This window comes from Hemiscyllium ocellatum, chromosome 2, assembly GCF_020745735.1.
Source record: "Hemiscyllium ocellatum isolate sHemOce1 chromosome 2, sHemOce1.pat.X.cur, whole genome shotgun sequence".
In the NCBI taxonomy this organism is placed as follows: domain Eukaryota; kingdom Metazoa; phylum Chordata; class Chondrichthyes; order Orectolobiformes; family Hemiscylliidae; genus Hemiscyllium; species Hemiscyllium ocellatum.
The window spans coordinates 90,743,719-90,760,337 of NC_083402.1; the positions used below are offsets into that span (position 1 = coordinate 90,743,719).

General features: G+C 41.1%; 1 protein-coding gene across 1 annotated transcript in view; it reads right to left on the bottom strand.

Moving 5' to 3' along the window:
• Positions 1 to 6,065, bottom strand: part of LOC132828291 (fructose-1,6-bisphosphatase isozyme 2-like) — a 30,826-nt gene extending 24,761 nt beyond the window's left edge. Inside the window, exon 1 of the mRNA XM_060845272.1 lies at positions 5,783 to 6,065. Coding sequence (XP_060701255.1) covers positions 5,783 to 5,952 — 170 coding nt within the window. The 5' untranslated portion in view covers positions 5,953 to 6,065. The remainder of the gene's footprint in view (positions 1 to 5,782) is intronic.
• Positions 6,066 to 16,619: the final 10,554 nt, after the last annotated feature.

Consider the following 16,619-nt stretch of genomic DNA (forward strand, 5'->3'; position numbering starts at 1 on the left):
CTTAATGGTAAGGTTCTGGGGTGTGTTGCTGAACAAAGAGACCTTGGAGTGCAGGTTCATAGTTCCTTGAAAGTGGAGCCACAAGTAGGTAGGATGGTGAAGAAGGCATTTGGTATGCTGTCCTTTATTGGTCAGAGCATAGAATATAAGAGTTGGGAAGTCATGTTGTGGCTGTACAGGACATTGGTTTGGCCAGTTTTGGAATACTGTGAGCAATTCTGTTTTTCCTGCTATTGGAAGGATCTCGTGAAACTTGAGAGGGCTTAGAAAATACTTACAAGGATGTTGCCAGGGTTAGAGGGTTTGACCTGTAGGGAGAGGCTGATTAGGCTGGGGCTGTTTTCCTTGGAGCATCAGCAGCTGACGGGTGACCTTACAGAGGTTTATAAAATCAGGAGTGGCTTGGTTAGCGTGAATAGCCAAGATCTTTTCTCTGGGGTTGGGGAGCTAAAAGTTAGAGGGCATAAGTTTATACAGAGAGACAGAGACAGAGACAATTTTAAAATGGACCTAAGAGGCAACTTTTTCACACAGAAGGTAGTGGGGTATCGAATGAGCTGCCAGACAACGTGGTGGAGACTGGTACAACTACAACATTTTAAAAGGCATCCAGATGTGTATATGAATAGGAAGGGTTTAAGAGGGATCTGGGCCAAATGTGACTAGATTTACCCAGGATATCTTGTCGGAATGAAGGAATTGGACTGAAGGGTTTTTTCTGTGCTGTGCATCTCAATGACTCTAAGTATTCATGAAGAAGCATGATTTTGCAAACAAAAAAAAGTGTTGTAACTTTCCAAGTAATTGTAGTGTTGTCACATCAACATACATAGTTCATGGAATCACAGCCTAACTCAACTAAATTAAAATATTATTCTTTTAAAGAAGGGCTAGTTGCAAATTAATCAGGATCAGATTTGTACTGACGCCCTTTTGAATAAGCATAGTTTGAAAGCTTCCTACTAAACACACTTTCAAACTTGAAGTCTTAATTTGCAAAACAAAACAGACTTCCTTTAGTGAATGATGTTTGATTAGTTATGATGCAATTAACCTTGCAGTACCTGATATGTGGATTGAACTTTACAACGATAAAGACAATTTTATTTTTAAAAAACTTTAAGATATGAGTTCCTAATAAGAGGTAAAATCAGAATAATATGGAACGTGCATCCTAACAGACTGTGTTTGCACAGCCATTTGCTGTTTTATTTTACAGTTAGATAAATGACCAGCTCCCTGCACAATGAGCTTCTTGAACTCCGAGCTCTTGGTTGTGCACCAAGAACCTAGCTAAATAAAATTTAAAGGACTTAGCATCTAGTTTATCAACATCAGTAGTGTCAAGACAACAAGGAGGGGTTAAACGCACACATTCTTTAAATATGGAAGGAACCCTTCCATGTCACCCTTCACTCTTAAGAGATGCCCAATATAGGTAATTGTCCTGGGATAAACAAAGTGATTACCATCTGGTACATCGGTGCTGAGAACACAATGGATTGTCGGAAGTCACTGAACTTATGGGAGTCGTAGTTTTATTTTGTTCAGGTAGGTCATGGTATTATGTATAGATCCCGAAGTCCAAAAGATGGAAATTACTTTTGGAAGTTCTCCAGTGCTATCACGTGGACAGTAGTGACCAGTGGACGAATGAAAAAGGGCAAGTGTTCAACCTGCTTAACGTATTAGTTACCCATTTCGTGCACACACAGAACTAATTTCTAGATAGAGCAAATATACAGTAACTAGTTTCAAAACTCCTAGATGCACAGTACGTCCATGACGAACATGAACTGGTGTCTTGTGTGTACTTTTGGTGAGTCAGTGGCAGATGCAACTAGTCCAGTTTTAGTAGTTAGTAACTTCAATTAGTTTCGTGCTTTCCATTAAATGTAATATGAAATTATATACATCCCTTAGTATGAATGTTAATAGATGAAAAAAAATCATTTTAAGGGATCTATTCCTAACTAACTTTCATTCTTCCATTTATAATGGATAAAATGTAGCCGAGGTTACTTATACTTCGTACATGATTTGCACTGGTGTAGACTTCCAAATGAAGATTACATGCATCATATGTATGGAAGGATACAGAGTAGGCAACTAGGTCAGGAGATGTATGCAAAACAAAAGAAACAGAAAAAGGCAAATGGTGATTTTTTTTGGTACCCTTTTCAAACAATTCCTAATGGAATTTCACATTTTAGTGGCTCTATGTATGATAGTAGCTAATGATCACTGTCAGAGCAATTTCAGTACTGTACAACAGTTGAAGAACTGCACTGGAAAAAAAGTAGGGACAACAAAAGTCACAGATCTATAACACTGTTCTTTCATCAACAGTAGACATGCTTAGTATTTCCAGAATTTCCAATTATTATCCCAGTGGGGGTAAATAGTTTTGAAAATTCAAATTCGTTGAGTCAGAGTTTTGAAACAGCATGAAACAAAACCTTCAGCCCAAAATGTCTGCACCACTTAAACATCTCATCCCATTTTCCAGCACTTGGCTCATAGTTACAGCATTTCAAGCATTCATCTAAATAGTTCTTAAATGTCTTGAGAGTCCCACCACCCGTCTGGCTATAAGATCCAGATACAACCCTCTGGGTGCAAAACTATGTCCTTAAATTCTCTCTAAACAACCTGGTCCTTACCTTAAAAACTGTGCTCCCTGGTTATTGACTTCTTTATTAAGGGGAAATGTTTCTCCCTACTGACCCTGTCTATGCCCCTCAGAACTCTGTATAATCTTAATCTGATCCCCTCAGCCTTTTCTGCTCCGAGGAAAACAACATCTGCCATCTACTGTCTTTTTATAGTCAAAATGCTCCAGCCAAGTAACATCCTGATGTATCACTTCTGCACCCTCTCTAATGCAGTCACATTCTTCCGATAGTTTGGCAACCAGAACTGTACACAGCACTCTAACTGTGGCCTAAAGATATGTCCAACTTCATCATAGCCTTCTTGCTCTTGTATTCATTCTTCTGACTATTGAGACAACTATCCCATTCTATTATCAACAAGATGTTTTCTTGATAGATTCAAAAATGGTTCAATAAAAATTGAAATTCAGCAGGAGTGGCAGCATCTGTGGGAAAAAGGCAGAGTTAATGTACTCTTCAGCAGAACTGATAGCAGCTAGGAGAAAGTGGAATTTTGCGAAGATATTACAGTTTGGAGACAGACAGACAGATCTCCTCACAGTGCCAGAGACCTGGGTTCAATTCCCATCTCAGGCGACTGACTGTGTGGAGTTTGCACGTTCTCCCAGTGTCTGCGTGGGTTTCCTTCAGGTGCTCCGGCTTCCTCCCACAGTCCAAAAACGTGCAGGTTAGGTGAATTGATCATGGTATATTACCCGCGTTAGGTGAAGGGGTAAACGTAGGGGAATGAGTCTGGGTGGGTTGCACTTCGGCAGGTCGGTGTGGACTTGTTGGGCTGAAGGCCCTGTTTCCACATTAAGTAAGCAAGCTGAAGGTGTGATAATAGGACTATGTGAAGATGTGTAGGCTGTGTTGAAAGCAACCAATGTCAAATCAGGACCAAGTTGGAGAGTGTCTAAAAATCAAAGGATGTAATCAGGCTCTGAAGTTGTTGAACTCGATGCTGAGTCCTAGAGGCTTGAAGGGACCCCAAATGAAAAATGAGGAGCAATTCTTCGAGCTTGGACTGAGGCTCGCTGGAGCACTGCAACATGCCTGCCACAGAAATGTCGGCATGAGAACACGCTGATGCGCTGAAGAGGCAAAGAAAGGAAGATAAAAAAGTGTGGCTGGTCATGGCATTCTGTTGGAATTAACAGAAATGGCGGCCTGTGATCCTTTGGATGCAGAGGCTCATGGGGTGGTAAGTACGACTGGGGTGTTGGAAACCCTATCTTTGAGAGAGAAAAGAGAAGGGATAAGGGCAGAAAAGGAGCTGATGGCCCTGTCAGTCATGGCAATGGAGAACACACTGATTGAGAAAAAGGTGGACGTTTCTTAGGTCCCCTGCAGAATATGGCATCATCAGAACAAATGTGATGGTGATGGAGAAAATGGGATGGACTCCTTAAAGTAAGCAGGGTGTGCAGATGTACAGTTAAGGTAACTGTGGGAGTCAATCAGTAGCCAGCTCATCCCAGAATTGGAAACAGAGACTTTTGAGGAAGGCAAGGGAAGAGTTCGAGAAAGATCTGGTGAAGGTGACAGCAGGAAGCAAAATTGATAAATTTTTCCAGTGAGAGAGAGAGTGTGAGAGAGAGAGTGTGAGAGAGAGAGTGTGAGAGAGAGAGTGTGAGAGAGAGAGTGTGAGAGAGAGAGTGTGAGAGAGAGAGTGTGAGAGAGAGAGTGTGAGAGAGAGAGTGAGAGAGAGAGAGTGAGAGAGAGAGAGTGAGAGAGAGAGAGTGAGAGAGAGAGAGTGAGAGAGAGAGAGAGTGAGATGCGCTGGGGAAAGAAATAGTAGAATTGGAACCAGGAATGTACCTCATACCTCTCAAAGTGATAGGCATTACCCAGGCCCATGCGGTAGCTATGGCCACATCTTTGATCTGAAGACAGTTGAGAGGGGTTAAGGGAAAAGTTGTTCAAAATGAAGATGAGCTGAGCAAGGCGATGAAGCTTGCTGGTGGATGGAGATGGTTCAAGCCTCTTTTCCAGGAAGAAGCGGAGAGCCTTAGGACATCCTGATGGGGGATGGATGTAGAGAGGGACTGCATGTGAAGTTGGAAATTTCAAAACTGACGTAAAGCATGAGAAGAATCCCAGATGTAACTGGGGAGGTACCAGACAAGGAGAGAAAAAAAACTCCAGTTAAGGTAGGAAGAAATAATTACCGGGGAGCAGAAGTAGGCAGAAACAATGGATCCACTTGGGGGAGGAGGTAGAAGTGGCAAACTTGGTGTTCACCATCAAAAAAACCTTGATTAAGTCATAGTAAAAGAACCACACCTTTCTTAGTTAGTGTGGTGAAATTTCAATATCAAGTGGATGACAGGGCCAGGAGTGGCACTGGAAATACAACCCCAGAAAGGGAGCTCTGTTGTATACAGTAACAGGACACTTTTCATTAAATCTACACAGTGACGCTTGCCAGATTTGAAATTGCAACATCTTTAAAGTAATGAGGAGGTGATATCAAAACAGGGAGTGAAGTAGTATTGTTTGGAAGTAACTAATAGGAACACAATGTTTTACATTGCTGTGTGAGCATGAGGCAGCACTTCCTGTTGTACAAACCTGCGCACTCCTATTGGGAGATTGGCGGTACACACCTCCTAACTTTTAAAATACACTGAAAGGACTAAATAGAACGCCGAAACATTTTGTTTTTCTTTCTTGTATGAAGCAAAAAAGAATTTTAAAAAGGTAGATGAAAATGTTTTCGGGCACAACCAAACGTTAATAGTACAGAAATACAATCAGGGCCAGCATTCGATGTGTTTGATGGAGCTTGTGTTGCAATATACAAACTACGCTTTGTGAAACTCTTCTAAAATTGTATTGTAGGTTTACTTCCTCCATAAAGCAGCTACTACAAATCCATGCCAAAAGTCAGACTGCAACGGACCTGAAACCGGAGGAACAGAACTTACTTGCTTAACTTGTGGGGCGACGTTCCTAACAGCGTGAAAATACGAAACAAACTTTCTGAAACTATAACACTGGCCCAGGGAGAAATGGATGGTTTCGTTAAGCTGCCGACTAACTACTTGAGCCGACATATTTCACAAGGTCCCCTTTGGGGTTCAGGGTCTGCAGCGTGCGATTACTTGCAGAGAGGGGATACGTACAGATTAGCGATACCAGCCTTCCTGACGGCCGATGAGATGGCTTTGACAGCAGTGTAAAGAGCGCTGAGAAGCTGATTCAATTCGCCGGTGCCTTTCGCCTTTCTGCCCTCCTCAAGCATGAAACGAGTCACCGTGACCAGATTGGTATCGAAAGGGGAGCGGTCTGACATGTTTCCTCCCGATTGCTCGCTTAAGGAAGAGAATGTACAGTCAGGGAGCGATGGAAAGACCGAGCTGCTGAATGAAGCAACTCAAGAAGCCACACCACAAACTTCAAGAGGGAGGCACGTTTTAGATCAGCACTTTCAGCCAATCCTCTAACGATCCAGCCCAGGAAAGGGGAGGGACTCCTTCACAGAACAATCAAGCCAAATCTGAGTGGCTAACTGAATCTGGGTAAAGTTCAGATGGAAATGGGAATAAACAAGTGGGACGGCATCTAATTTATTGACGTTGCTTTTTGAAGTAAATTTTCTGTTGGTGTGCACGGTTGTATTCTTAAAACACACCCGTCCTAATGATGTATAATGATGACATACAGTTCCTGCTATAAACTAGCTTTCAGTGATAAACGAGGAATATCATCTATGAGATTACATTTAAATTATGAAGCTATCACAGTGATTTTACCGAACGTAATGAAATCTGGAACTGCTGTCAGTTTATTTCAAAGTTCAGGGGGTCGGTCACTTGACGCGTGCCCCTCCCTCCCCTACGATGAGATCTTCAAATCAGATCAGATTGTGAGATTTTACTGCTTTAGCTGCTCCTGAAAGTCCTTTTTAAAAATTGACAGGAACTTCCACTCTTTTATTCCCTCCATCTAAGGACAAAAGGACATTCTTGAAATTTGAACGTGTTCGTGTGGTGTGGGAAGGGGAGAACTGGAACTTTGATAATTGTAATTAATTGAAGTTATCCTTGAAACATAGACGCGTTAAAGGAACTTCATCCTTCCACACTCTCTCAATCCCAGTTGATATTGGGCAATTTTGCAGGGTTTTGAAAGCAATGGCTGGAATTGGAACTTGCTTTCTAATGCAGATGTCAAACAGCAAAAAAAAGAGCCGGTATGTTGGGAACATACTGACACCCATATTTAACGTAAATGCATTTGTTGCTGTGGGAAACTCCTGCAAACCTGCTATTCAAACATGTTCAGGATAATGGCGCCGTGTTTTAACCCTACATTCTGCCTTTTGCACTCAGTGCTTGGGTTTTCTGGAACTGGTCAGTAAATAGAGGTGAGAGGTTTGATAGCCCAGAAAACACTGAGACCTCGCAGTTGCTTCCCTGTCTTAGGTAAAGGTTTTTACTCTCAAGAGAGAGAGTCTGCTTTCATCGCATTGGAGGCAAGTTCTAAGACTTCAAGGTAGCAAAAATGACCCTCTGAAGTTTGATCTAAAATTCTCAGCTCTCAATCAGCAACTTTGGGGCAACACTCAGAGCTCAAATTTGAATCTCTGATGACTGACAAGAGGAACAAAACTTTAAAGTAACAACAGCTGCCTTTTCCTAAACCACTTGTCATTTCACAGGGCTCTTGTCTGCGAGATAACCGTCAATTTAGACAGTACAGACAGAACATGGTCATGACTGAACATCAATGGCTGAGGACTTGCCATCAGGCCAATGTTGGAAATTAATTTCTCCTGAAAGAAGGCAACCTGCCGAGGTGAGTGAACTGGCAAACATGGTCAGTGGCAGACAAGGTCACCGTAGCCTGCTTTTTTGACTTGGTTCTGATTCCATCAACGATCTGCCACTGGCATCAATCGAATCTCACAATCTGCCGTGCTGGTCAGCTGGTGAGTTTTGTAAAAATATTGTTCATTCAGGGGGTGTGGGCTTCACTGGCTGCATCAGCATCTATTTCTCAAAGTTGACAGTGTGGTGCTGGAAAAGCACAGCAAGTCCTGATGAAGGGCTTTTGCCCAAAATGACAATTTTCCTGCTCCTCAGATGCTGCTTGATCTGCTGTGCTTTCCCAGCACCGCATTCTTGTCTCTAATCTTCAGCATCTGCAGTCCTCACTTTCCCCAATTTATTTCTCAAACCTATTTTCCCTTCAGAAAGTGCTGGTGAAGTGTCTTCTTGAATCACTACAGTCAGTTTGGTGTAGGTGGACCTACAACGCTATTAGGACCAGAGTTCCTGACCCAGAACAATCGTGCCACATTTTTCCGAGCTGCCGCTTATGCCCAGTAAGAATTAAGTTCAATCAAAATGAGAGAGTCCTCAGATTTGCTATGCTGACTGGATTCCCACATGCCTAGGGAGCTATTGACTGAACAAACTTAGCAAACAAGGCACCTTAGACTTCCTGACGTCAGTAGTGGGCAAGTTGTTGGAGGGAATCCTTTGAGGGCCACGATTTACATGTATCTGGATAGGCAAGGACTGATTAAGGATAGTCAACATGTCTATCATGGGAAATCATGTATCATGAACTTGATTGAGTTTTTTGAAGAAGTAACAAAGAGGATTGATGAGGGCAGAGTGGTGGACATGATCTATATAGAGTCAAGAATGTGGCGCTGGAAAAGTACAGTCAGGCAGCATCTGAGGAGCAGGAAAATCGACATTTCTGGCAAAAGCCCTTCATCAGGAGTGATCTATATGGACAAGGTTCCTCATAGTAGACTGGTTAGCCAAGTTAGATCTCATGGAATACAGGAAGAACTAACCATTTGGTTGCAGAACTGGCTCGGAGATAGAAGACAGAGAGTATTGACTGGTTGCTTTTCAGACTGGAAGCCTATGACCAGTGGTGTGTCACAAGGATCTGTGCTGAGTCCACTGCTTTTTCTCATTTATATAAATAATTTGGATATGAGCATAAGAGGTTTAATTAGTAAGTTTGCAGATGACACCAAAATTGAAGGTATAGTGGACAGCGAAGAAGGTTACCTCAGAGTACAATGAGATCACGATCAAATGGGCCAAGGAGTGGTAGATGGAGTTTCATTTAGGATTGCATTTTGGAAAGGCAATTCAGGGCAAGACTTATACACTTAATGGTAAGGGCCTGAACAAATAAACCTTGGAGTGCAGGTTCATAGCTCCTTGAAAATGGAGTTGCAGTTAGATAGGATAATGAAGAAAGTGTTTGGTATGCTTTCCTTTATTGGTCAGAGTATTGAGAATAGGAGTTGAGAGGCCATGTTCTGGCTGTTCAGGACATTGGTTAGGCCACTATTGGAATATCGTGTGCATTTCTGGTCTCCCTCCTATCGGAAAAATGTTGTGAAACTTGAAAGGATTCAGAAAAGATTTACAAGGATATTCCCAGGGTTGGAGGATTTGAAATATAGGGAGAGGCTGAATAGGTTTCCATTATTTTCCCTGGAGTGTCAGGGCTGAGGGGTGACCATATACAGGTTTATAAAATCATGAGGGGCATGAAGTGGGAGAGTCCAGAGTTAGAGGGCATAGGTTTAGGGTGAGAGAGGAAAAATTTAAAAGGGACCTAGGGGGCAACTTTTTCACACAGAGGGTGGTGTATGTATGGAATGAGCTGCCAGAGGAAGTGATGAAGGCTTGTACAAATGTAACATTCAAAAGACATCTGGATGGGTATATGACTAGGAAGGGTTTAGACGGATATGGGCCAAGTGCCGGCAAATGCAACAAAGTTGAGTTAGGATATCTGGTTGGCATGGACAATTTGGACCAAAGGGTTTGTTTCTGTGTGTCTATCTCAATGACTATATGAATCAGGAGTATTCAAAAACCAAAAGGGACACCACTGCATTAATGTTCAGTTAACATATGATCACTGAAAAATCATTGTGTAGATCAATGCAAGATACCCAGTAAGCGGTCATGATTTCTTGATCCTGCACTTGTCAAGTTTCCCACAGATCTTTGTGCTTTCAAGTATGATCAGTTGATCCCTGTGAGGAGTCCTATCACTACTGCACATACAATCAAAGACAAGTTTAGTTATTAAATAAGCCATTGAGATGCAGAAGAAGTGATTCAGGCACCTGGTCAAATGTGGAAGCAGCCCTCAGTATGAAGCAGCAACAGTATGCAGGATAGTGAGTTATCTACTCACAGTGCAGCAGAGAGGAATGGAACTTCAGGAAAAGGAAGATGATTGTTCTTCATCATCAGGGAGATTTATTTTCAGGAAGAGGAGGAAAAGACTGTTGTGGCAAGGGTAATTATAGCCACTCAGCTGCCAATGATGTCTGGGATAGACTCATTTAGGTCCAATTCACCTAATCTGAGGCAGTGCAGTCAACTGGCAGACTTACTGTGAAGTTGCTGAAGTGCTGCATCCTCAATGAAACGGATATGTTCACGTACGGGTAGCTCTCCAATGACATTGTAGTTGCATTCCAGCGAAACCTTGCTTAATAGAAAATTGCTTTATATAAATAATAGTGCCTGGGGGGAAAGTGGGGTTGGGGCAGACCAGCAAAACATATCACTCAGAATCGTTCAAAAATCACCCAAAAGTCTAACACAAAATATAGCACAGCCTGAATGAAGGTTGAAATCATATTTATTAACGAAACAAAAATAAATTTAACACAGTATATTTAAAAAATGTAAGAAAAATGCACTCTGTACAGTACCTCTCATAGTCATAACTGCTCTATTGGCAGCTAACATCGCACATGCGAAGAACAGTGCAGAGATTTCGACGTGAGCATTGGTGCATACGCAGAATGAAGCCCGCAAACTGATCCCCGCTGGAATCATGCTATTGCGTTCTTGAAACTTACACTCCCTAAATTCTTCAGTGATGTTATAGCCAAATCGTGCTGTTGAAATGTCTGTTATCCAAAAACTACCTATAAGTCATTCCATACATATAACCAAAATTATTATCAAAGGCTGCAGATATTTGAGAAGTATTTTTGAGCACTCTAAAGGTATATGAAGATAAGGTTTGACTGGCAAAAAAATCAAGAGAATGCATAACTATTGTGAGAGTATGAAATAGACAGTGGGCAAAGCACAAATGTAGTACCAACATGATTAAGGCAAGCACAGACATCCCGGCTATGATACCTGTTCCTCTTGTGTGGGTGTTCCGCACTGTGGAGAAATTTCATGACCTTAAAAGACAAGATCATAAGTAGTTACTTCCTCATAACAGATATAATGTATAAAATGGCTCTGCTCTGGTTAATAAATGCATACTCCCTAAATTAAAACAGAGTGGTTTGACTACCTTCCAGAAGCTCCTACTGCTGGTTACAACCAGGTCTGTCATCCTAAACAATGACTTCAACTGCACCATTGATGGATCTGGCAGGACCAACAGCAAACTGAGCATCATGTTCAAACTCCTAACGGAAATGGGTAATTGAATTGAATTGAATTAGTTTTATTTTCACATGTAGAACAAAGAACAGTACAGCATAGGAACAGGCCCTTCAGCACTCCAAGCCTGCACCAACGTGTTTTGCCCTTCCATACTAAAACTGGCTTCACTTACAGGATTCATAGCCCTCTATTCCCTTCCTTTTCATGTATTCATACAGGTGCTTCTTGAATGTGCTATTGTTCTTCCACCATCTCCTCTGGCAGCACGTTCTAGGCACTCACCATGCTTTGTTTGAAGAACATCCTCACACGTCTCTTCTCAACCTCGCTCCCCCCACCCTACACTTTGAACTTGTATCCCTGAGTAATTGACGCCCTACCTTGAAAAAAACCTCATACTTCACACACTATCCATACCATTCACAACATTATACATTTTTATCAGGTTACTCCTCAACATCTTATGTTTCAGTGAAAATAAGCCCAGTCTATCCAACATTTCTTCATAGCTAAAATCCCCCAAACCAGGCAACATCCTGGTAAACCTTTTTCGTACTGTCTCCAAATCATCCACACCCTGCTGGTAGTGTGGTGACCAGAACTGCATGCAATATTCCTAAAGGCCTAACTAAAGTTCAAAAAACTGCAGCATAACTTGACCATTCTTATCCTCAAGGCCCCTTCCAATGAAGGCAAGAATGCAATGGCTTTTTTTTACTACTTTATCTATCTGCACTACCGCCTTCAGTCATCTATGGACCTGCACACCCAGATCCCTCTGCATATCAATACTCCTAAGGGTTTTGCCATTCACTGTATAATTTCCACCTGTACTTGATCTTCCAAAATGCATTACCACATATTTGTCCAGATTAAACTCCATCTGCCATTTTTCTGTCCATGCCTCTAACTCATCAATATCCTGCTGCGCATATAATGAGTTGGAGGCATGGCCAATCCTCCTCACTATCTGCAACTCCACCAATCTTTGTATAATCCATAAACTTACCAATTAGATCAGCCACATAGTGTTTTACATTTGCCTGTAAATAAAATAAAAAGTTAGGGTCTACACTATCTCCTTTATTACATTTTGAAGGGATTAGATCTGGTCCATAACAATATACGAGTGGGAGGTGGAAAGGAAAGAAATCTGAAATTGGCAGTTCGCCTCCCTTCTTAACATGGGCTATTAAAATTGATCCATAAGTGAATCATGTCTGATTCTTCCTGCACACTTTGAGTCACATCACCTCTGAATGCTGTGTTTGAGGTGTTGCGATGAGGAAGAGACTCTACCCACTCCCTTCTGGAATGTGCAGGTTTGGAAAGAGGTGCAGTCATTTTTGTCAAGCAGCTTTGTTTCAGAGGATTCAGTGCTCTATGAGCTGTTAGGAGGGTTGCACAATGAAATAAAAGTATCTGCTGCTGGAAATCCATCAACCCACTGAAACATGCTCTTTAGTCTGCCTGATAATTGCTAGTCTTCCATTCTGAAGTGCATCAATAGCTGAAAGTTGCCATATTCCTATGTATGAAAATATGTGTTCATACATTAAAACCTGGAGCAACTATCTTAAAGTTTCAATAGGGGAAGGCTATTGTCTAAGGCCCTTCTGTCATAGTATACTGAAGGACTAGAAACAAATGCAAAACTGCGATGTGTACATCAGAGAATGTTGGACACAAAATATAATGTCCAATGTAAATGTAACTTATCAATGGCAATTACCATGAGACACATTATGTACTGTGGTGAAAAGAACTCACCTGTATTGAACTTCATGAAATGTTAAATTTGAATTGTTATATAAATGAAATGTACTTTCACCAATTTTAATAACAAATATGTTTTAGAAAGAAAACACTGTAATGAAAAGCTTTCTGTAGGAATGTCAGCAGGTAGGATGGTGGTGGCAATGGGGACAGGGAGATTTGTTCTTTCATAAGCACAATGCCCAAAATTGATGTAAGGATGCCTTTTTGTTGAACTGAATGGCATACAAAGCTGTGAGAAATCATGTTGGACAGACCGTTGAGATGCCTGTGTTCAGAGAAATATGCACATGACATGATATTTCTGCATGGTTTCCACACTGATTGCAGGATAACCTGGGCAGGGGCAAATGAATTAATACTGAACCTTGCAGAATTTTGAATGTGAGTTGCACTCGGATGTCTTTAAACGGGGGGGTGTCGAGAGCATGCATGTTATTGCTACTATAGGATTCCTTAGTTCTATACATAGTGTGTCCGAGGAAGGAACTCAGAAGTGTTATGAGTTGGCATAAGGGTATGAAGCATCGTAGGATTGGGTAGCATTCATGAGGAGTTATTATGGATGAGCATGGATGGGAATGGGTAGGGGAAGTGTAAGAGTTGGATGGTCTAATAATTATCAAAACAACTTGGATAAAGTCCCAGCAGACTGAGGTGGGCTTTTTAAGCAGCATGCCATGGCACTCAGCAGCTCCTAAGTGTGGGGTACAAGACCTGCAATATACGTCCAAAATGAGGGTCTCAACTTGATCCTGTGCCTGCCTTCCAGAATGAAGATTGTCCATTTGGGGCAAGTTTTCCAGAGGTAGTTAAGCTCAGCTGGGAAATTTCCTGACTCAAGCTATCTAGCCACTAGGATGACAGTCTAGTCCTCTGGTCAGTGGCCTATGTTCTCAATGAATGGCACAATCCACAGTGATTCCATAATTCTTTTAATATAAGCAATTCTCCTCAGACCCTTTGAGTATCCACATCACTTCATGAAAGATTTATTGACAAATAACGTACAAGTTGAAAATCAAATTTTTGCTCAAATTCACATGCAAATTTTCAAACTAAATATACATTAGAATTTTTTTTAATCACACATTTTATAAAATAAAATCCACTTGTACCCAGTTTCCGATGTGTTGGCTAAGTTGTTTATACAGGAAGATGTTATTTCTTTTCTGGACCTAATGAAAATGCCAAAGAAGGTTTCAAATATTCCTATCAGTATTGTTTGGTAAGTGGTGCTTAGAGTCACAGTCATAGTGCTGTCCAGCACGGAAACAGACTTTTCAGTCCAACTCGTTCATACCTACCAGATATCCTAAGTTAACCTAGTCCCATTTGCCAATATTTGGCCCATATCCTTCGAAACCCATCCTATTCATATATCCATATATGAATGTTATAATTATACTAGTCTCCACCACTTCCTCTGGCAGCTTATTCCATATACACACAACCCTCTGTATGAAAATGTTGCCCCTTAGGTCTCTTTCAAATCTTTCCGATCTCACCTTAAACCTATGCTCTGTAGCTTTTGACTCTCCAACCCTGGGGAAAAGACCTTGGCTATTCACCATATCTATGCCCTTCATGATTTTATAAACCTCTATAAGGTCATCCCTCAGCCTCTGAAGCTCCAAGGAACAGCTCCAGCCTATTAAGTCTCTCTTTATAAATCAAACCTTCCAACCCTGGCAACATTCTTGTAAATCTTTTCTGTACCCTTCCGGTGATTAGTTTGTGTCAGATAGTACTGTCCACTTAATAATGGTTACTCCACTTCAAAAATAGATAGTTGTGGGAAGCATCCTAATACATCTGTACTGCTTGTTAATGCAATTACTATACTAATTTTGCAAATCATGTTTATGTTGGGTCAATATTTATTTTGAAAGAAACAGTACTTTCAATAACAGAGTTACTAGATAAGTAGAATTATCTAATCATTTGATTTCTGACAGTTGGCAGTTGAGTACATGTAGGAGGTAAGTGCATTCTTAGAATTAGAAATATTTAAACAATTCAGCTGCACCTTTTAATTTTTTTCTGTTATTGTAGTGCCTTATGTAATGAGGCTATTTTATGAATTTCGACAATTGTACTAGCAATGCGTCTGCCTTGGTTTAATAGTTACAGTCTCACCTCAGAGTGTTAGCTCAGAGTCAGGAGATTGTGGGTTCTACCTCCACTTCAGAGACTTGATTACATATTTTAAGTTGACACTTCAGTGTGGCACAAAAGGAGTGGAATGCTTTCAAAAGTGGACCGAAAGGGAAATATTATGATAAATCTGCTGTTTAGCTTGGCCAGGAAGAACTTGATGTTAAATACGGTGCCAGTTGGAGAGATTGAAATGAAGACATGTTATCATTTCTTCCTGGAGCAAATTCAACCACCTCAATCTTAAGTCTCTCACTCAGTGTCAGTGAAGCTTCCTAGATACTTGATATTTTCTAATCAACCTGTTCAGAGATGTTACTACACACCACTGGAGCAAGTGGGACTTGAACTCCTGGCTCAGAAGTAGGGTCTCCACCACTGTGTCACAAGAGCCCTTCATTTTATATATATATTTATATCATTTTCGAATCAACCTATTCAGAAATGTTATGTCACACCTCTGGAGCAAATGGGACTTGAATCCAGGCCTCCCGATTCAGAGTCAGGAACAATTAGTTGCCTCTTTTCATTCAATTGTAACAGTGAATACATTTCAAAAGTGCTGAACCCATGTAAAACAACTGCGATGTGATATGGTTGTAAAAGATGCTGTATAATTTAAAATTCCTCTTTCTCTCCTCATTGTACCTTGAAGTTGCCTTCTCTTTGTTTAAATTTGTATCTGAAAATTGTTCTGTTCAATTCACAGTAATGAAAGTAGTCAGAGCTGATCTATCATCTGCACAGGATGGGTTGAGATGTTTTATTACAGCCTTTGCATTGCTCTATTCAATTGCAATGTTTAACCGAAATTCAAAAAAGAAATATTGGTATATTTTAGTATGCACACATAAGAAATTTGACATTTTTCTCAGTTTATGTTCAAGTTAAGTTAGCTCAAGGACATGGAAGATATAGAATGTAGGGAAATAGATGGTGACATCTTGAAAAATGTCCATATTACGGAGGAGAAAATGCTGGATGTCTTGAAACATAAAAGTGGATAAATGCAAGGTGCGGGATTTTGAGAAAACAAATCTTAGCAGGACTTATACATTTAATGGTAAGGTCCTAGGGAGTGTTGCTGAACAAAGAGACCTTGGAGTGCAGGTTCATAGCTCCTTGAAAGTGGAGTCACAGGTAGTTAGGATACTGAAGAAGGCATTTGGTATGCTTTCCTTTATTGGTCAGAGCATTGAGTAAGGATTCGGAGGTATTGTTGCGGCTAAGAGGATATTGGATAGGCCGATGGAATATTGCATGCAATTCTGGTCTCCTGCCTGTCGGAAAGATGTTGTGAAACTTGAAAGGGTTCAGAAAAGATTTACAAGGATGTTGCCAGGGTTGAAGAATTTGAGCTAAAGGGAGAGGTTGAATAGGCTAAGGCTGTTTTCCCTGGAGCGTCGGAGGCTGAGGGGTAATCTTATAGAGGTTTAGAAAATCATGAGGGGCATGGATAAAGTCTTTTCCCTGGGATGGGGGAGTACAGAACTAAGGACATAGGTTTAGGGTGAGAGGGGAAATATATAAATGAGACCTAAGTGCCAACTTTTTCACACAAAGGGTGGTATGTGTATGGAATGAACTGCAGAGGAAGTGATGGAGGCTGGTACAATCACAA